The sequence below is a fragment of the Oncorhynchus mykiss genome, chromosome 2 (genome assembly GCF_013265735.2).
Source record: "Oncorhynchus mykiss isolate Arlee chromosome 2, USDA_OmykA_1.1, whole genome shotgun sequence".
Lineage (NCBI taxonomy): Eukaryota > Metazoa > Chordata > Actinopteri > Salmoniformes > Salmonidae > Oncorhynchus > Oncorhynchus mykiss.
This window is the reverse complement of record NC_048566.1, coordinates 37,891,170-37,913,250: the sequence shown is the minus strand read 5'-3', so window position 1 is coordinate 37,913,250 and position 22,081 is coordinate 37,891,170. Positions and strand designations below refer to the sequence as shown.

Genomic DNA, 22,081 nt, shown 5'->3' with positions numbered 1-22,081 from the left:
GCCAGTTTGCGCTGTTCTGTGAAAGAAGTAGTACACGTTGTACGAAATCTTCAGTTTCTTGGCAATTTTTTTGCATAGAATAGCCTTCATTTCTCAGAACAAGAACAGACTGACGAGTTTCAGAAGAAAGTTCTTTGTTTCTGGCCATTTTGAGGCTGTAATCGTACTCACAAATGCCAATGCTCCAGATACTCAACTCGTCTACAGAAGGCCAGTTGTATTGCTTCTTTAATCAGAACAACAGTTTTCAGCTATGCTAACAAAATTGCAAAAGGGTTTTCTAATGGTTGCTGACAATGGGCCTCTGTACGCCTATGTAGATATTCCATTAAAAATCAGCCGTTTCCAGTTACAATAGTCATTTACAACATTAACAATGTCAACACTGTATTTCTGATAAATTTTATGTTATTTTAATGGACAAAACATTTGCTTTTCTTTCAAAATCAAGGACATTTCTAAGTGACCCCAAACTTTTGAATGGTAGTGTATATATATATATATATATATATATATATACACACATCTTTTTTTCCTGTATTATTTTCCTCTAACCCTCCCACCCCTCCCCTAATTGGAGTAAACTATTGAAAAACAACCCTTCTACTTCTACTTCCAACTTATAGATACTATATACATTTTACAGGAAACAATCTATTTTACAATAGTTATATTTTGTTTGTTTTTAGTCCTATTCTTCCTCTACCCTCAACCTCGCCCATCTATTTCTAATGTTTGACATTTGACATATATTTTTAACTATTCTGTTTCACAAAAGTTCTGAACCTATATAGGAAGGAATGATTGACAAAGGCATTCAAAAAGGGCCCATGTCTTTTGAATGAAATGACAGTCACCAGTGACAACTGTACTGTTTGTGACTTGTGGCTCCTTATCAACGCAATGACACATTTAAAAAAAAAAAGGCTTTGTGGTCATTTCCTGGAGGTTAACCAGCTTATCTATGTAGATCGTGCCCTCTCCTCATCCCTCATTTCCTCTCCACAGAAGAGGAAAACTGTTCTCTTTCTGTCCGTATCAGACCCTTTTTTATGAAGGCTAATTTTAGTTTACATTTGACCCTCCTCCAAATCTTATATCTGGCTCCATGCCTCCATGCCTGATACCATTTCTCTCCTCCCAAATCCCTCCTTTTTAACAGTAACTGTTTCCCTTTAAAAAAGATTGTTCTGGACTAACGAAAAGGCTGTCTATTGTCTCTTTGGTTGATTATGGGGTTTCAAAGAAGTTGCAAAATGTATGTGTTTAATGGAAATGCCTGTGCTGTAACAGTTATGATTAGTGTCCTATCAAATATGTGTCATGAAGTACAGTTTTCAGTTGTCTTTGCAGGTCCATAAGGATGAAGGATCACTTTCAAAAGGCCTTATGTGAAAGAAATTATGAAAATACTGCCGTACCAACAAACCCTATTTATTTACTTTAGTTTATTTCATGTTACACTAGCAGTTTTAGCCCGAGAGGGAATATGCAGTCCATCACACATATTCAATGCCATTTTTAAAAATAGTTTGTTCCCATGGCAGTTTCAGAAGCCCACTCTCTCTAATGTGTTCCAGATGCTCTCCAGATGTGCTTTCCAGCTCACAGACTTCCCGGGCCGTGCCAGAAGCATGTCGCCAATGCCGAGACGGGGGAAACAGATCTATAGGGCTCACTCAAGAGAAGCCAAAGGCCTAAAATGGTAACAACAAATACTGATATCTCATCAAATATCCGACAGCAAATCTCTCCTTGTTTGTCTTCCTTCATCCTCTGTTTTTGTTCATTGTGATGAGTCAACTTGTTTTCAGTTTCAGTGTGCTGGTATTCTGCTTTCAGTATGCTAAGTTAATGTTCTGGTGTGACTGACGCAACCACTTTTATCCAGCTGAAAAAGTATAATACCGACATGCTTCATTGGCGGATCACTTAATTTCAAGGTTTTAATTAGTTTCACTTTACCCTTTATATGACTAATTTAACATTTAGATCACAAGTGTGACCTCCTGGCACCTATTCTTAAAGACACATCCAAAAAAGAGAAAAGGGTTCATTTATACAGAATTAACTTATATAGTTTTGTTTTTGTGGCCTGAAAGCCAACTACAATGCAGCACTGAATTCACAACAGTAGTACAAAGGTGCCTCCCAATGGATGCATGCAGCATTGCAGAATAGTTGCTGAGTCACTGGAGTATTTTGGACAGGTATTATTTTATATTTTATAAAAGAGACACAAAATAGTTACTCTTATATACAATGTTTACACAAAAGATACAAGTAGTTTGTTAAGTTGACTCATGTTCCGCAAACACAGTGCTTCAAAATATTGTAAACACTGTGCTTCAAAACATGCTCATAAAAATAAGAAATATGCTTTTACAGGAGAAACGTGGCCCACATTCAATGTATAAAACCAGTCCTCTGTATTTTCGGTTGGTGTTGTTCTTTCAATGAAATATACAATATCATCAATATAAAATAAAACATATTTTCTATCCAAAGGCCGGGATTCAATGCAAGGCATTGAGTGTCCCGTGTTAAAGCACGGCACACTATAACATACTTTTAAAAGTGATTTAGGCTTGGTCCAACGTGTGCAGTGTTTACCATGTACATATTGGGTGAAAGTACTTTAAAAGACACGTTATCAGTTGTATTGTGCACTGCACTGTAACCCACCTTGAATTGAATCCCGGCTACAAAGTATTTTGGTCGATCTATACAAAGCATTTTGGCCCCCTGCCAATTTTGGTCCCTTGCCAATCAAGTCCAGAATGCCCTCAAACAAAATGGAAGACTACAATCTATGTCTGTATTCACTCGTTATCGCAAAAGTATCACGGAAGGTCCGTGTTAAAATGTAAAGGTATATTTCGGGATTTTGGCAATGAAGCCCTTTATCTATTTCCCCAGAGTCAGATGTACTCAATGTTAGAGGTAGTTTTGTGAGCCAGTGCTAACTAGAGTTAGGCCAATGGCTGGAAGTCTATGGTATCTACTAGCATGCTAGTAGATACTTCCAGTCATTGCACTAACGTTAGTTAGTAATTGCACTAATGCTAGTTAGCAAATTCTTTCAAACTGCACATAGAGACATAAAAATGGTATCCACGGGTTCATCTGACGCCGGGGAAGTAGATAAAAGACTTCATTGCCAAAATCCCAAAGTATCCCTTTAAAGGTAATTGCCGATGCAGCGTTTACCTTAAATGCAAACGTTGGAACATTGCTTTTACATTTTTAATCATCGAGCTATAAAGCGGATCTTCCGTGATACTTCAGAGATACGGATTGATTCCAGCCCTTAATGTGGCCTCAGCTGGTTTGTCTGCAGAGGAAGCAGACATGCATCCTTTCTTTCTTCTCTTGCACTCCAACGCCAGGAACATTTTGAATTTCACTTCAAGTTTGTGTTCAAGGGAATGACATTATAGAGCCTGACTTAGATGTACCGCCCGGTCATGGTGTCAGTTGGGATTAATGTTTAGTCCTAAGACCATGTACCTCCTCCTGCACAGGGGAAACATTGTGATAATATTCAGTTAAGTCAAAAGCTAGTGTTTATGCTCCAAACATTGTATGTTGCACTGTATGTTCAAAACAAGTCATGCTAACCTCTCACTATTAGAATAACAGGGGAGATTAGCATGTCATGGGGGTATCCTATTTGTGCGATATTTGTGCAATATTTATGTGCTATTTAACAGTCTGCACTTTAACCTCATAGTCATAGTATCATTTCAAATTGAAAGTGCTGGAGTACAGAGCCAAAAGAACAAAAAATGTGTCACTGTCCCAATACTTTTGGAGCTCACTGTAAATATTCCACATACCTGCAGCGCCACACGTTTGTTTCTCTCGTCTCTCAGTTCCTCTTTCAGTTCCTGTATGTCTCGTCTACAAGGAAAGAACAGAAAATATATCAATCGAAGGCACTAAGAGGTCAAAGAAGAGTTCGAAAAGGATGGAATGGTTTACATTTTTGGCAGGAGAGATGTAGCCTGGTTAACCCATACTGAATTGTTTCAACAATGGTGAGCCCAGCATTCAGTCTGGTATAACCAGGCTAGGAGAGGTCTGACTGGAAGTGTGCAGAGACTTTTTCCTGTCTTTCCAGTTTAGCATTTTGCCTTCAGCACCTTCACTAATCGTTTTATGGGTGTGCTGAAGATTCTACCTATTGTCAAAATCGTTGAAAATAGCTTGGTGGAACAATTGAACAAACGGGTTAATGTCCCAGATTCCTCAAGTTTTTCCCCTGGTTATCTAGAAGTCTGAATAAATGGGTAATACTACTTACTCATGTCTGTTTTGCAGCAGCTCCAGAACCATCTTCAGCTCCCTGACCTCAGCGTGTAGGCTGTCCAGACAAGGCTTCTCCTCCTGGGTTGCCCTGGCCTCCACTACAGCCTTGGGAAGTGCTAGCCTGGAAGGTACTGGATTCTTGGTAGGATGCTCAGGCTTGGATGGTGGTGAATGACTTTCTGAAATCTGCAATGTATAGGCAAGGTATCTCTCAGTTTGATTGTCAAGGGTTGACAGGTCCAGAATTCAAGCCCTTTAAAATCGATTCAATCTCAGTAAGCCTATTTAAAGTCAGTTGTTACTTTGTGGCTAATTGATACTTTGAGAGAGATACATTGCCGTTATGTTAATTGTGTGTTCTATGTACTTGCCAGCAAGGCCTAACATGATGGTAGAGTATTCATGTATATGGAATCAAAGTCAATTTTGCAAACCTCCAGCAGTTTAGGCAATTTTTCTGCTTCTGTCTGGTCCCTGCCACTCAGAGCCTAGGGTTAGAACAACAACAATGACCTTAATGACGATTTCTTTTTAAGAGTCATTCCTCACATCATGGCCTCACTAACCCTTCATGGCATGCAACTTGTCAAGCCACTTATGAACAGGCCATCTCTCTCTCTGGGCGGGTGAGTTCAGACTTAGTGGGCCAGATGGGCCACGTCATACGAACAAATAGTCCTCAGGGAAACTCTGGAGGAATGTAATCTAACAGGGGCCACTATTCTCCACTGATATGCCCCTATGACTGTGATGACAATGATTCCTCTAGGCAGATATGTACTTGTGGCGTGACATTAGAAAATGACATCAGACTAACCAGAGAATGTATCATCATCTCTATGCTAACCTGGGGTTGTGGGTTCATAATGTCACAACATGATGAGTATTGGGCCACACTGCCCCCCTGTGGTTTCAGAGTGGATGTGGAGTATAGTGTGCACCTTTGGGCAGATATGGACTGGTAGCGTCATGACAATAGACAAATCAGGGATTGTATCATCATCATCGCTATGATATCCTAAGGGTTTAGTCTACTGTCATGCGTCATGTGATTAAGCCACATTGTCTCCCTGTGGTTTCAGAGGAAACGTAACTGTGTGTGGTGTCCACATACGACAATGACACTAACTCAAAGTAACTCTGACAGATTCCATGGATGTGTGACTGTTCTAACATGCTGTCCTAAATCAAATCAAATACCATTATTTTGGTTGCATACACATATTTAGTAAATGTCATTGTGGGTGTAGCGAAATGCTTCTGTTCCTAGTATGTCATAATATGTACACTGTACAATAATATTAATAATAATACAATATGGAATATTGTCGCCATACCTGTGGACTGGTGACGAGGGCTGATGGGGGTCGTCTCTGTGGGGGTTTGGCTCTGTTGGCTGTGGGGTGACTCAGTTTCTCAGGGGACACCTCCACTCCGTCAAACTGGTCCGAGTTGCTGTCCTCTGAACATTTTGGTGAAAGAGGAGGGAGATCGCCATTGGCTCTAATGGGGGAAAATAGGCATTTTTTTCAGAGAAAGTAAACTTTCATTTTTTCAGGCCTACACTGGTTGATTCATAAGGTTAACTAGACCCAAAAATCTATGATGTAAAGAAAGAAAACTGAAACATATGCTTCATTTTCTACAGTTGAGATTTTCTTTTGATGAAAATTGTTGTGGTTTAGTGTGGAAAAAGTGGCATCCTGTTTCCTGTTGCATGTTTTAAGAGGCAGGTGGTGATGTACTGCATATTGAAACCTCAGTGAGTTAATGTTTAGCCAAGCATTAAGACTTCCCCTTTTAACGTCCACACCCTCACTAGAACAAAAAGACGCAATAGCTTTTAATAAAATATACAAACTTGTTTGACCTGATATAATCCAAAGTGAATTTGACAAATAAGCAAAATGCTTTTAGCCAAGGCCACACTATCATTGCATTGCCTCCAACATGTGACAGTTACTTGGAAAGAACAGTCCGAATGGCTTTTTCCTCGTCAGTTGCCCCTTGGTAAAGACGGCCTTTTTGTTTTTCCCAGTTGTGTTTGTGTGTGTGTGTGTTTGTGTGTGTGTGTTTGTGTGTGTTTGTGTGTGTGTGTGTGTGTGTGTGTGTGTGTGTGTGTGTGTGTGTGTGTGTGTGTGTGTGTGTGTGTGTGTGTGTGTGTGTGTGTGTGTGTGTGTGTGTGCGCTTGTGTGTGTGCGTGTGTGTTTGTTCAGGAAACAGGAAATGGGCTGCTCTCGTCTGTTTAGGCCCACACTGACTCATCCCAGAGTTTCCTGTGAACCGCTCAAGGTTTGGGAATCCTGGCAATTCAGCATTAAGACATGAAGACTATGTGCTATAGTAACCTAGGCACCAACCAAAACTCTCCTCCGCACTCTCCTTCCTTGCCAGTTTAAATAGAATCAACAGTTCCTGTCTTGACAGAGACCTTTTGCTTTTCTTATTAGTGGCTTTTGCAATTATATAACTACTAAGGCTTCCATATGAGTGCCCTATTTGTCCATTCTGATCAGTAACAAAGTCTGAAAGCAATCCTTCATGTACAAGTCTGAACTATTTACATTCATACTTGATACTATGGAGTGATATTAGTGTCAACATTGGATTAAGATTGCATTCATGTTGGCACTACTATACCTCCATACTCTACCTAAATAGTTGGTGTGGACTGAGAAAAAATGTGGTTTGAGAAACAGACAAGTTTCTCAACTGACAGCTTCATTAAATAGTACCCCGCAAAACACCAGTCTCGATGTCAACAGTGAACAGACGACTCCGGGCTGCTGGCCTTCTAGGCAGAGTTCCCCTGTCTAGTGTCTGTGTTCTTTCGTCCATCTTAATCTTTTATTTTTATTGGCCAGTCTGAGATATGGCTTTCTCTTTGCAACTCTGCCTAGAAGGCCAGCCTGTTCACTGATCAATTTTATGTTATTTTAATGGACAAAAACAATGACATTTATAAGTGACACCAAACTTAAAAACAGTAGTGGATATTCTAGAATCACTCACTTGCTACTACCAAATTTCAGAGGCTTGTCCTTCACTGGAGGTGGTTGTGCAGGTCTACTTGGTGCAGGGAGCTTAACTTTGGTTGGGGGATTGCTTCTCAGGTCTTTACTCTCTGGTTTCTCATCTGTGTGCACATTTAAGCATTGCTAGTAAGCAAACTGTACTCATATGTACTTATTAACAACACACACACCTTGGTACAATTGTAAAGCCTCATCTCCTCTGTATTTTAAAGTATCATTTAATACAACATCTGGTTGAATGAGACTACAGACACAGTAAAACTGTACTTTAATTGAATGGTATCAACATACTGTATATTACCTTTTGCTTTTGCAGGGCTGCTCTTCTCCATCGCTGAACCCTCTGCCTTGACTAGAAGACCATAAGAGCACAAAATGCACACCATATTATACCCGGCCACAGCTATCTATCTTGCTACTGGTGTGTTGTTCTCTTCGCTACGACAACGGTGAGTGTACATCAGCATCAAGACGCAGGCCTCCAGGGTTAATAATTCTCTGCAAAAATGTACTTAGCATAATTTCATTAAAATGCAAATGAATGTTCATGTAGCGCAGAAACTTTGTTAATTTTCTTCCATTTGAGTTTGATTCAATTACAACCAGTATAGTGGCATGCGAAGCCAAGATTCTGTACGTCATAGGAGCAGGCTAGTTCACAGCTGTGTCCAATAGAATCCAACATACTGTAGTTACTGTTCCCAATAATCTCCCTTGAGAAGGCCTTGGCTTGGAGGGTGGAACTAATTTATCACAAAGGAGATCCCTCAAGTGTGAACAGCTAGGTATAATAGACTTATGGGAGTGTCTTTTGACAAAGCACAATATTCTGCCTTTCAATTACCATTTAGAGTTAACCAAGCAATTATAGTGTTTAATAAAACAAAAAAAAATTGAAAGATCAACTTGAGTGCAGTTAAGGGAACTGACCACAATACAGCCAAGTCAATAACAACATGAATCTGCATTATAGCTTTTAGCACATCTCTCAAGATACAGAGGAAGAACATGATGAGTGTCATGCTGACATGTAAGACAATAAACCACCAAAAGAGACTGGTGATGATGAATTCCACAGACTGACCAATAGTAAATGAATGGGAATAGAGCCTACCTTCTCAGTTCAAAGCACATGTAAAACTCCCTGACCAAGCCCTTCCACCAATGTGAAGCACTAGAGTTGTTGCAGAGTTGGCTGCTTGGGCCGCTTGTGAAAAGCCACTGTGACAGACAGAGCTCTCTACGGTCCCCCACCCCCTGGCTTCCTCCAAGGCATCTCAGCCAGGTCATGTGACCAACTGTATTACATTCCCCTCTCCATCATGGTGTATGACTTCCTGTGACATAACTGCAACCCCCCAGTGACACTAGACGCCAATGGGGTAGTAGGAGCGATGGGGTGGGGTGGAGGGATTCAAGTGCAGTTTTGAGTTGGGATGATATTATCTCCAAATGACTGTCAGGCCTTTTAATGTTTGAACTCAAACAGCAAGATATGCACGTTTGTTATTGTTCAGCAAGAGCCAGTGCCTCAAAACATCAATCAAAGGGGTCTTGTAGCAATAACAAACTTGTGCACAGATTTCATTATTAAAATACATTATGTGATTGAAATATTGCATCTTAATGTTGTTTACTCTTTGTATTCAATTAGAAAGGCTTTGTTTATTTAAAGCTGGGACGAAACATCCAGCCTAACAGCTAACTAACAGTTAGCGTCTTAAACACAACTTGTACCGTCAGCAGAAGTGTGTGTTTGAAGCAAGATCTGGTGCACTTAGATAAAACCTGCATGTGAACCACATCCTGCTATGTGTGCTACTGACAGTCTCAAGATTTGACTCCCACATCCTCTTTACTGTTTTAGGTAAAAACATGTGTTACATGCTGTCTATCCCTCCCCACTGGGAACAAACTGGTTGAATCAACGTTGTTTGAATGTAATTTGTCAGCGTATTGTGACATGGAATCTACATGGAAACGACATTGGATTTGAAAGAAGTAATCCACGTCAAATCTAGTTTTGAGGGTTTACAGCCACAGGATTATATCATCAACAAATTTCAACATCAAATATGTTGCATTTGTATCTTTAAAACAATGTCAGATCATTAGGCTAGGCAGCACCTCCTACTGGATAACTTATTTATAGCTCCCCTGTGGTCTCCCATCCAGGGTTTAAACCAAGCCCTGCTTACAGTACCAGCCAAAGGTTTGAACACTCCTAATCATTCAAAGGTTTTTCTTTAGTTAAACTATTTTCCACATTGTAGAATAATAGTGAAGACATCAAAACTATGAAATAACACATATGGAGTCATGTAGTAACCAAAAAATATATATTTTAGATTTTTGCCTTGATGACAGCTTTGCACACTCTTGGCATTCTTTCAACCAGCTTCACGAGGAATGATTTCCCAACCGTCTTAAAGGAGTTCCCACATATGTTGGCTGCTTTTCCTTCACTCAGCGGTCCAACTCATCCCAAACCATCTCAATTGGGTTGAGGTCGGATGGCCAGGTCATCTGATACAGCACTCCATCAGTCTCCTTCTTGGTCAAATAGCCCTTACACAGCCTGGAGGTGTGTTTTGGGTCATTGTCCTGTTGAAAAACAAATGACAGTCCCACTAAGCGTAAACCAGATGGGATGGCTTATTGCTGTGGAATGCTGTGGTAGCCATGCTGATAAAGTGCCTTGAATTCTAAATAAATCACAGACAGTGTCATCGGCAAAGCACCCCCACACCATCACACCTCCTCCTCCATGCTTCACGGTGGGAACCACACATGCAGAGATCATCCATTACTCTGCATCTCACAAAGACACGGCGGTTGGAACCAAAAATCGCAAATTTGAACTCATCAGACAAAAGGACAGATTTCCACTGGTCCAATGTCCATTGCTCATGTTTCTTGGCCCAAGCAAGTCTCTTCTTCTTGTTGGTGTCCTTTAGTAGTGGTTTCTTTGCAGCAATTCGACCATGAAGGCCTGATTCGCGCATTCTCCTCTGAACAGTTGATGTTGAGATGTGTTTGTTACTTGAACTCTGTGAAGCATTTATTTGGGCTGCAATCTGAGGCTGGTATCTCTAATGAACTTATCCTCTGTAGCAGAGGCAACTCTGGGTCTTTCTTTCCTGTGGCGTTCCTCATGAGAGCCAGTTTCATCATAGCGCTTGATGGTAGAAACGTTCAAATTTCTTGACGTTTTCCATATTGACTGACCTTCATGTCTTAAAGTAATGATGGACCGTCATTTCTTTTTGCTTACTTGTGCTGTTCTTGCCATAATATGGACTTGGTCTTTTACCTATGGCTATCTTCTGTATTTCACCCCTACCTTGTCACAACACTACTGACGCATTAAGGAAAGAAATTCCACAAATGTACTTTTAACAAGACACACCTGTTAACTGAAATGCATTCCATGTGACTACTTCATGAAGCTAGTTGAGACAATGCCAAGAGTGTGCAAGGCTGTCATCAAAAAAAAGTGTGGCTACTTTGAAGAATCTCAAATATAAAATATATTTTGATTTGTTTAACGCTTTTTTCGTTACTACATGATTCCATATGTGTTCATAGTTTTGATGTCTTCACTATTATTCTAAAATGCAGTGGTGGAAAAAGTACTAAGGTAAAGGTACCTTAATAGAAAAGTAAAAGTGAAAGTCACCTAGTAAAATACTACCTGAGTAAAAGTCTAAAAGTATTTGGTTTAAAATATACGTAAGTATCAAAAGTAAATTGAATTTCTGAAATATATTTAAGTATCAAAAGTAAAAGTATAAATCATTTCAAATTCCTTATACTAAGCAAAGCAGACGGCATCGTTTTCTTTCTTGTTTTCCGCCAACACTCAGACCTAATTTACAAATGAAGCATTTGTGTTTAGTGAGTCCGCCAGATCAGAGGCAGTAAGAATGACCAAGGATGTTCTCTTGATAAGTACCTTTAATTGGACCATTTTCCTGTCAAAATGTAACAATGTAACTTTTCGGTGTCAGGGAAAATGTATGGAGTAAAAAGTACATTATTTTCTTTAGGAATGTAGTGGTAAAAGTAGCCAACAAACTACTTAAGTAGTACTTTAAAGTATTTTTACTTAAGTACTTTACACTACTGTTACAATGTAGAAAATAGTAAAAAATAAAGAAAAACCCTGGAATGAGTTGGTGTGTCCAAAATGTTGACTGGTACTGTAGCTATGTAATTCATCACTGACTATTACCAATGTGCTATCGTGAGAACGATGGTCGAGTGTTCTCCACTTAGAAAATAAATAGATTCGCTGTTGCTATCAAAGTCATTCCAAAGGGTAGGTTTAACAGAGCAAATGAAATGACCATACTTTACCACTCATTTAACATCAATGATGCTATTTAGGCCTATAGCATTTGCAAAGTCATCAACAGCTCTTGTTGCTTATGGTTTCAAGCTCTAGTTGATTTCAAATGTAATGTAGAATTGAATTGTGTTTCGTTGTCAACGCAACCAAATATTAACATTTGAAGGAGAGCTTTTGCTTTGCTTCCATCTGTGCAACTGACTCAAGATGACTTAATTCCAGTTTGTCTGATATGTTGGATTCACGACTCCATCTCAACCAAAAATCTAAGTTAAAGAATAGGATTAAATCAAATCAATCTTCATTTAGTGCGTTTAAATTTGTATTTTATTTTATTTAGTCCTATTTTTAAATGTAGATGTTTGGTTGAGATAGAGACGTGAATATAACATATCAATTATTAATTTGTAGACAAACTGGAATTAAAGTCAGAAGTCAGTGGCACAGATGGAACTATCCAGGAGTTGACAACCAAACACAATATCATTTTTGAAATATAATAAATGAACTTGTCGACAAGTTAACAAATGATATGTTGGATTCACATCTCCAATTCAAAAATAAAAGTTAAAGAATGGGATTAAGCCAGTGGCTCAGATGGAACTATCCAAGAGGTAGAATCATCTCTTTTAAATGTTAATGTTTGGTTGCGTTGTCAACCAAGCACAATTCAATATTACTTTTGCAATACAGTAAAAGTGAAGTCTATCTTACAAACGAATGTAACATTCATCCTTAAAATGATTAACTCATCCATGGCCACTGAGGTTACTGTAGATACACATTTCTTCTTATGTAATCATATGTTCAAGATTGCATGCATAAGTTGTCGCAGGTCTGTGGAGAGCTTTACAATTGCTATAATCATCTGTTCAGAATCTTGAACGCCATTGAAAACGTATTATCCACATTGAAATGATGTGGTGTGCCCAGTGGGTCTATTCCTTCGTTGAACAACATGGAGTCATCAAAATGTTGAGACTAAATATACCACATGTTAAAATGCTAGCACTTCAGGCCAAGAGAGGTCAACTTGAAACACTTGAACAGCTTTGAAACTTCAACAATGAACAATCATTTATGCTACCCGGCTTCGTTGTATGATGCATAGCTATAGATAATTGAGAGGCAATAAAAAAACTAGTATCTGAAATAGGGACGATTGGGAGCTTCCATTTATATCACACAAACCACATTTTAGATTGTCAAAGTATCTAACCTGTTACCGGTTACATCCGTGAATTTAATATAGGTGTGGTTGTGTGAATTTGACGCCAAAATAGCTGAGTATTCTGGGGCTTTCCTGCGTTATATTGATCTTTAGGGGGGAGGTTTCACTTACATAAGATTTGCCTATGTAGTCTGGACTGAAGAAATGTGAGTGTGTCTGTGGTCTGGTTTGCTAATAAAAACCTCAGTGTGGTTCAGTTACAGACAGCCGACAGACGGGCAGGGTGGATGTTAGCACAAGGCCATTATGAATCATCATCCTAGATTCAAGTGTTGATGTCATAACTTTTTTGGAGAGAATCATATGATGGTCTCTGTGAAGTAGCCAAGATCCTGATGTGGTTTCAGTCTTTGCATGAATTCCTGTAGGTCTTCATGGGTGTTAAGGTTCTGGATGTTTGAGTTGAGGTGTCTCCCTGTGAGGTGAGGTGAGGTGAGGTGAGGTGTCTCCCTGTGCCATTGTCACTCAATTTTAAAAGCTACTGTAACTTGACCGTTAGGGTCACCATACTCCCTCAACCTGAGTACAGTATTACATGTTTTGTAACATGCCTATGTTAATGTCTGTTTTCCATCTACAATAACAGTATCTGTAAAATACAAATACCTTGATTTGGAAATATTCAGCAAGCCATTTGGACCACACAAAATCATCTCATATTCGGCTGCTAAAACAACAACCTCACACACCCTAAAACATGAACACCGCGCCAGACTGAACACCACCGCAGACAAAAACAGTAGCAACCCTAGCCATTTCATTGTATGAGAATTCTCTAATTCAGCTCCCATTAGCATCTATAAATCATATTGGTGTTCATATTGGTGTGTCACAGATTGGTGTCACCATAGAATTAGGAATTAAAATACTAATACACTAATACTAATTATAATAGTAATTTATTGTGAGCTCTATGGGTGTCACAGTATGTTTTGTTGCACCAGCTATTCTGTTAAACCTCAAAAGCTCCATCGTCAGCATCTAAATCACAAGACATTCTGTACTGTCATATTGGTATCATGGATTAACTGGTGTAACCGTATATCCTGTTGCACTGGACTCTTTGTTAAAACAGGAAATTGCTGTCTTTACCTGAGCGTCTTTCCGTGCCACGGCGCGCAGGTGGTTGGCTGGTGCTCCCAGACTGGAGGAAAAGGGATGGAAAACACAACAGGATGGCTCAGTCTCTCTTTACTGCCTATTTGCAGTAACACACACCCACTGATTAGAGCACCCAGTGATGCGAGCGGCCATTCGTATTGTCTTGTATTGTTTTATAACATTTATATATATATATATATATATATATATATATATAAAATGAATACAATTCAAATTAAACTAACACACTCTTTCCACAGGCAGAAATGTTTGTCAGTGACTCCTAAACTGCGGATGTTGAAGAGATCTTTGAGTCAGAAACCTTTATAAGTTAGTTATATAAGAAAGACCTGACTGGAAATGTATTTTTGTTTTTATGTCAGCCAACTGTAGATGAAGGGCTTTGTTTTTATTGATCTGTTATTATTGATAGCTCATGTTCATTAGTGGTTGGTGTCATAGCTGCTTAGGTCAGTGTAATGTAATGGCTAAAACCACCTGGAACGTGTGGGGGGAAATTCCCATTCACAGGGCTACAGCAAGACTATTGCTGAGAACGTTTCCCTCACTCACTTGGAGACCATCTGTCGTCGGTATCACCATGACAAAGTTGTCGGGGAAAAAACCTCTGCGTCCGTTCATCTCTCCCTCCCACCAGCCCTCGTCCTCTGTTTCCTTCAGAAGGAGACATTGTGTAAAGAGCAACTCAAAAAACTACACATAGTTCAAAAAACGACACTGTCCATGAGGACCATGGTCATTGCCCAGAGTGGACACTAATATTTGATCTTCAAAGTTATCATAAACCTTATAAACCTTCCACTTATAATTTGGCAGTGTGGAAAAAAGTACTCAATTATCATACTTGAGTAAAAGTAAAGATTCCTTAATAGAAGATTTCTCAAGTAAAAGTAAAGGTCACCCAGGAAAATACTACTTGAATAAAAGTCTACAAGTATATGGTTTTGAATATACTTAAGTACAGTGGTGGAAAAAGTATTCAAAAGTAAAAAGTAAAAGTTAATGCTAAACATCAAAGTCCTTATTTTTTGCAAACCAGACGGCACGATTCTCTCTTTGATATATACAGTACAAGTCAAAAGTTTGGACACACCTACTCATTCAAGGGTTTTTCTTTATTTTTTTACAGTTTTCTACATTGTAGAATAATAGTGAAGACATCAAAACTATGAAATAACACATATGGAATCATTTTGGAACCAAAAAAGTGTAATGGACTGTCGTTTCTCTTTGCTTATTTGAGCTGTTCTTTTCATAATATGGAGGCTTTTTTCTGTATACCACCCCTACCTTGTCACAACACAACTGATTGGCTCAAACGTATTAAGAAGGAAAGATATTCCACAAATTAACTTTTATCAAGGCATTAATTTAAATTCATTCCAGGTGACTACCTCATGAAGCTGGTTGAGAGCATGCCAAGAGTGTGCTAAGCTGTTATCAAGGCAGAGGGTGACTACTTTGAAGAAACTCAAATACAAAATATATTTTAATTTGTTTAACACTTTTTTGGTTACTACATGATTCAATATGTGTTATTTCATAGTTTTAATGTCCTCACTATTATTCTACAATGTAGAAAATAGTAAAAAATAAAGAAAACCCCTTGAATGAGTGGGTGTGACAATACATTATTTTGATACTGTACATGCGTGAATTGGGCGACATTATTGTCCTACTATGAACATTCGAAATGTAACAAGTACTTTTGGGTGTCAGGGAAAATGTATGGGAGTAAAAAGTACATATTTTCTTTAAAAATGTATTGAAGTAAAGTTGTCAAAAATATAAAAAGTAAAGTAAAGTACAGATACCCCAAAAAACGACTTAAGTAATACTTTAAAGTATTTTTACTTGATGTAGTTACTTTACACCACTGTAATTTGGAATATAATTTATACCATCAGATTTTTGGATGTTTTCCCCACTTATGTAATTGTGCATGCTTTGTCGTCTAGTGGCACATATTTTCACAGAATTGCTCACAAGTCACTTAACAGGTTTGTCTGGTTGAAGAGGAGAAAAAATATTTCTGAAATTGTATAACCATGTTTATACTAGTCCAAAACTGGAGCAGAATATCCTTGATTTTGGTCCCAAAAGGCATAAAGTCATGAAGGTACAGTATATTGCATTGGGGAACATGGATGACAGCATTTGTACAAACCTTGGTGATGATTGTAACAATGTCTCCCTTCTTTAGATTTAACTCATCCTCGGTCAAGGCTGGATAGTCGAACATGACTTGACAACATTCCTTCACTGAGTAGACATAAAAGAGAAGGTAGTGTTATAGAGAACTTAGAGAACCTAAGCAATGCATTGGTTGGAAGATCATGTTGAACAGACGCTGACAGTAATTTATCACAATACCTCATCATGACCAGGGGTAGGAAAAGTACCCAATTGTCATACTCAAGTAAAAGTTAGTCACCTAGTAAAATATTACTTGAGTAAAAGTCTAAAAGTATTTGGTTCTAAATATACTTAAGTATCAAAAGTAAAAGTACAATTATAAATAATTTCAAATTCCTTATATAAAGTAAACTAGATGGCACCGTTGTCTTGTTTTTAAAATGTGAAGATAGCAAGGGGTACACTCCAAAATACATAATTTACAAACAATGCATTTGTGTTTAGTGAGTCTGACAGATCAGAGGCAGTAGGGATGACCACTTGTTCTCTTGATAAGTGCGTGAATTGGACCATTTTCCTGTCCTGCTAAGCACTCAACATGTAATGAGTACTTTTGGGTGTCAGGGAAAATGTATGGAGTAAAAAGTACATTATTTTCTTTAGGAATGTAGTGAGGTAAAAGTAAAAATTGTCAAAAATATAAATAGTAAAGTAAAGATACCCCCAAAAAATACTTAAGTAATACTTTAAAGTATTTTTACTGAAATATGAGATTAACCTGTTTAGCCTGTTTGAACCATTGACTTTTTTCCACATGAAACTGTGACATCAGGCCAGGGTGAACGTCAAAGTTTCTGTGGGCCAACACCCACATAGCCTATTAGGTAAACTGTGGGAATTACTGGCAGTCACATGCCAATGATGTGGCTGTCTATTATTTGTGGACACCTGCCTAAGTGGTAGTTTGGTCCAAAAATAGAACACAAGCAGAGGTCTTACTGTTGTTGTAGTACATCAGAACATGTCTATATTCAGCAGAGACATTGCTTTGCAGTTTCATTCAATGTATCAAAAAGTCTCTCCCACAAGGAGGATGAATTTGATGAGTGGTACAAGGATGGACCTTTTATTTTACAATTTAAAATGTATTTCAAAATGCAGTCCACTCATTTATACGACATACATAAAGTAGGAATAAGAACTATAAAAACGTACCATTTTTTGTTTTGTTCCTAACACTCGTCCTCTGAGGTAGCTTTGTCTTAACAAAAAAAAAACAAATGTATTAAATTCATCAATGGCATCTCACACCTAAGTTTTATCAGGAGAAAAACATCCCATGTGTATTGTATTTTGATTTATCTTGCATTCCATACCTCTTTACTAAACATTGTATCTGAGAGTTTGGGTCTGGTTTTGCTCTCGTTATGCTTGACGTCTGAAAAAGATTGAGAAGGAAGTTCTATAAGGGTATATTGATTCAAGTCCACTCTCAGAACATGTACAGTAACTCGGCAATGCAAAAAGAAAAAAATTACATTTGAAAATCCCACCTTTTGGAGAGACAAATATCTCTTTGGTGAAGTTTGATGGAAACGCTCCCACTTTACCACTTTTCATTCCCATCCACCACCCATCTTCAATCTATCAGGTGTTAGAAGAGAGAGAAGAAAAAAGAAGAGAAACAGAAATATAAGAATAGCACCGTGTAACAGAGAATGTTTCACCAATCATCCACATGCATAGGAATTCTCAAAACAGGTTTGGTCAGCATAGTGTCTACAGATGTAGGATCTTAATTTGATCGCCCGGTTGCAGGAGAACTCTCCTGCAATGCAGGAAATGTACAACTCTGAGTGTGTTTGAGGTTTAAAAAGGTGTCTGAAGTTTGTAATTTGTTGTGAAATATCCATGAATTATAATCCACATCAGTGGAGAGGCTATATGAGGGGAGGACGGCTCATAATAATGTCTGGAACGGTGAAACCATTACCACGAGCCCATGCTCCCCAATTAAGGTGCCACCAACCTCCTGTGATCCACATAATAACTATCATTTCCTGTTACTGCTGCAGGATCATTTTCCTGCTGTAGCAAACTGGCTCAAATGAAGAGCCTACATCTGCACACACCTCAGAGTAAAGTTGTTATGTGTGCGAGAAACGTGATTTCTTCTGGATAATCTTGGGGAAATATCACAATGAATATGCATTGCTGGAAGTGTCTGTGTGACTATTTGTTTTTCTGAGCTTTTGGAGGGGTGACATTTTAGTATCATATCTAGCTAGGCAAACAATATCAATTATTTGTGGTTGTTTCCTCATGCTCATGAATTTGCCATTAGAGATATGATACAAAGAAAGTAAATATGATATGCCACTCCAATTATGAAGTAAAAACATAAACATATCCTTCTAAAGAGAGCAGCTAATGTTCTCTCCAACAAACCTACAACTAATTTACACTGACACTATAGAGCAGGGGTCTCAGAATAATTTGGGTCTAGGGCCTCGTTAAATTGTCTTGTGGGATATTTGTTGGAGATTCCTCCTCTAGTATGTTTGCAAGTGTTTTCCCATCCATCAATAGTCTAGCGTCAGTAATGATAAAAGCAGCACTTTACCTCTCTGAGGATCTCAATGGTCTCCCCGACAACCAGCTCCAGCTCGTCCTCATTCAAGGGACTGTAGGCAAAGGCCACCTCACACTTCCTTGTTTGTTTAATCATCCTTGCTGCTTGAACAAAGCATTGTACCAGCCACAAGATTAGTCAAAACTGTTCTTATTTTTGTAAAGTAATAGTTAAAACTAATGATGAATAGAAATTCAGTAGAGGAATTTAGAAGTCAACAAATACAGAAGTCTCAACATGATCACTTATAGACTCCAGACTCAGAGCATGACTAGAAGAATTGAAGCTTCGTCGTGTTGTAACTAATTGAATCCCTCAAAGGGACTGTGCCTTAACAGTAGACTCTGTGTGTTTTTTAATCGGTTCCTTCTTTGTACATTATCAATAAGCTTGAAGCTAGCAGTCGAAGCTGTATATCTGCACAAGGCCTTTAATTACTTGTTTGAGCCTGTCGTGCTGACAAAGTGTGTGTGTATCTCGATGGGCACGAACCGAAACACTTCCACATTTCAGCACAAAACAGGGTTCGTGTTTGATAGACTGGGAAAAATATCTGGATCCAAGTTATGGGAAACACATTAAACAGAGTGACATGGTAGTGGAGGTTTAAAGCCATTGGAGGGTGACATACATTTACGTATGCTTCTTGGTTCCCTCTTGCTGTCACCTATCAAATACACTGGCACCTCCTGTGTGGGCAATAAAAGATACAGACACATACAATGAAAAAGCTAACGAGTCAAGTAATACAGTATACAACGGGTAGTTCATGAAAATGCACAAACAGTAGGCTGATCAGAGATGTGGTCAAACTGATTTCAAATCAGTCAAGGAAGGAAGTAAACTGAAATGATGGAATTTCAGTTCCTTGACAGAATATCATTTAATCTGACTTCCTTTGTTGACTGAATAGAGATGGTATTAATCCTAATCCTGGGACTGAAGGCATGAAGGCAAACTCTTGATGGACATACCGTACCTTGACGAAGTTAGAGGGGAAGATGCCCCTCTTGCCCCTCAGTTCCCCCTCCAGCCAGCCCTCCTCGCTGGCATTGGAGACACTCGTCACTACGTCTCCCACCTGCACCGTCATCTCATCACCCATTGTGCCCTCAAAGGCTATCAGCACCAGCACCTCTGAGACACACAAATAGGGGAGGAGGGGGAAGAGAATATGATGTTGCAAGTTTCATTCTCTTTTCAAACAGACCTAACAACATTGCTTGAGGAACTGCAGTTAATTAGAGTCATTTAACAAATAATGTGGCCCAACATCTAGAAGGTTAACACCATAGTCTGGTAACTCAAACACATAGGGAGGAGGAGAGAGATTACGTGGACCCTTTTCACACTATTGTGCTGATCCAACCCGTACTGTGCTGGCATGGATGTTGCCTTTCACATTGTCCTCTCTAGCATGGTTTCGGCAACTATGGTGGGTATATAACCAGCTTGTTTGACTCAGCTTGGCTGCATAGTGTGAGAAGGGTAATGGCATTGCGAGATTATTTGGACTCATTAGACAGGTAATGTGCCCCAACATCTAGAACGGCAATGCTTGTTTCAACAGGCTATGTGGTATGTTCCATGCAAGGCTGGAGGAGAGTAGTCGAGTTGCAATGGACAACAATGTGATATCAAGATTATTGTGCTTGGAACATACAGCAAATTATAGACAAGAAAAGCTTTTGTTTTTTCTGACTAAACACCAAGGCCTTTGTAAATCAAATCAGTCTCCTGTAGCATATTTGTGTTTGAACAACATGTACAGGTATGTAAACCAAGGTTAGAGTACAGTACTGGGGCAGCAAAATGGATATCAAACATTACAGTTTGGAATTTGCCCTGGGATAGTGAAAAGCTTTCTGTTCAAGTAGTTTTTATTACCACACACACCCATTGCCTACACACCCATTATCCACTGCTAGTACTAGTGTTAACCTGTTTACCTGGCTTTAGGCATTTATGTCAATGTTAGCTATGAAGCAACCCTGCAACACCAAATGCAAAAGTATAGTGGATACCCAGAGACCTACTACCCCTTTGTTTTCTGGATAATAAAGAAGAAAGATCATTATCTCTGTTGTCTGTTTAATGACAAAGAGGGTGTATAATCTAGACACACGAACAGGCTCTGGTATACTAAAATCACCTCCACTCGCAACTATTATTTGGGAATACAAAATGACCATACATTTTCTAAACTATAGTTCTTGTCAATTGCCCTGAACATAACTGATTGATTGACAGACATTGTAAACATTCCCCAAAACCCTTCTAGACCCTGCTGAATGGACCACACAGTTACAATGCACTTACCCATGACTTCTTAGAAAGCTTTACTCTCTCTTCTAGACGTTTATGTAAATAAATCCTCTTCAGAGGACAGACAGACACCTCATGCTACAGAAGGAGAACTGAAAGAAAGTATTGCCCAAGAAGCAAAGCTATATATGGCTAGCCAGGGCCCTCCTTCCCTCTAGTCATTCATTAACATCTACTTCGGCTAGTCATGACAAGCCACCAGCCAGGAGGACGACGGGTCAGAGAGAGCAAGCGAGAGAGTAAGAGGAGAGAGAGCAGGTGGGACAGGTTTCTATTTGGAGAGAGACGATAGGCAAGGGTGAAAAAGAGCATGGCCACATATTTTCAGCTGTGAAAGTAACTGTCATACATTGTACGGGAAAGAAACAAGACAGTCACAATATGTTAATGTGACGTAATGATGTGTGTACTGTATGTGTGTGTGTGTGTACCCCTTACGGTAGAATAGGTGTCCATTCATAGAGAAGCTTACATTGGAGATGGCAGATTTCTGGGCGGCAGGGTAGCCTAGTGGTTAGAGCGTTGGACTAGTAGCCCAAAAAAGTTGCAAGTTCAATTCCCCCAGCTGACAAGATACAAATCTGTCGTTCTGCCCCTGAACAGGCAGTTAACCCACTATTCCTAGGCTGTTATTGAAAATAAGAATTTGTTCTTAACTGACTTGCCTAGTTAAATAAAGGTAAAATAAATTTTACAAAATAAAAGATAACGAGCATGCTTGAATTGCATTACTCTCTCAAGGTATTGAAAATGTGTCTTGGAGGCTCCAGGCGGTAATATGTGAAAATGTTCACCCTCCATTGCTAATACTGTTTCACCACATCGAATGGTTTTCCGTTAAATATTATCTAGCTCATGTTTACTCATGTTGACCTATATCATCACAGAAAGAATACTACAGCAACAGGATTGAAATGTTTAGTCCATAACGTTGATTG

At 39.0% G+C, this 22,081-nt stretch overlaps 1 protein-coding gene across 2 annotated transcripts; it reads right to left on the bottom strand.

Moving 5' to 3' along the window:
- Positions 1–1,920: 1,920 nt before the first annotated feature.
- Positions 1,921–21,300, bottom strand: sh3d21 (SH3 domain containing 21). 2 transcript variants are annotated; one of them, XM_021561620.2, is made up of 17 exons: positions 21,138–21,298; positions 19,798–19,955; positions 19,450–19,507; positions 18,810–18,919; positions 17,740–17,830; positions 17,563–17,624; positions 17,402–17,447; positions 16,218–16,312; positions 14,603–14,704; positions 14,021–14,072; positions 7,648–7,698; positions 7,324–7,447; positions 5,649–5,814; positions 4,746–4,799; positions 4,307–4,497; positions 3,840–3,903; positions 1,921–3,516 (listed from the first exon to the last, which is right to left on the bottom strand). In XM_021561620.2, the coding sequence occupies exons 1-17, from the start codon at positions 21,139–21,141 to the stop codon at positions 3,484–3,486; spliced, it is 1,461 nt and encodes a 486-aa protein (XP_021417295.2). In that variant the 5' UTR covers positions 21,142–21,298; the 3' UTR covers positions 1,921–3,483. The 2 variants fall into 2 exon arrangements, with proteins under 2 accessions (XP_021417295.2, XP_021417303.2); XM_021561628.2 differs by lacking the exon at positions 4,746–4,799 and having other exon boundaries at positions 21,138–21,300.
- Between the last annotated feature and the right edge of the window lie 781 nt (positions 21,301–22,081).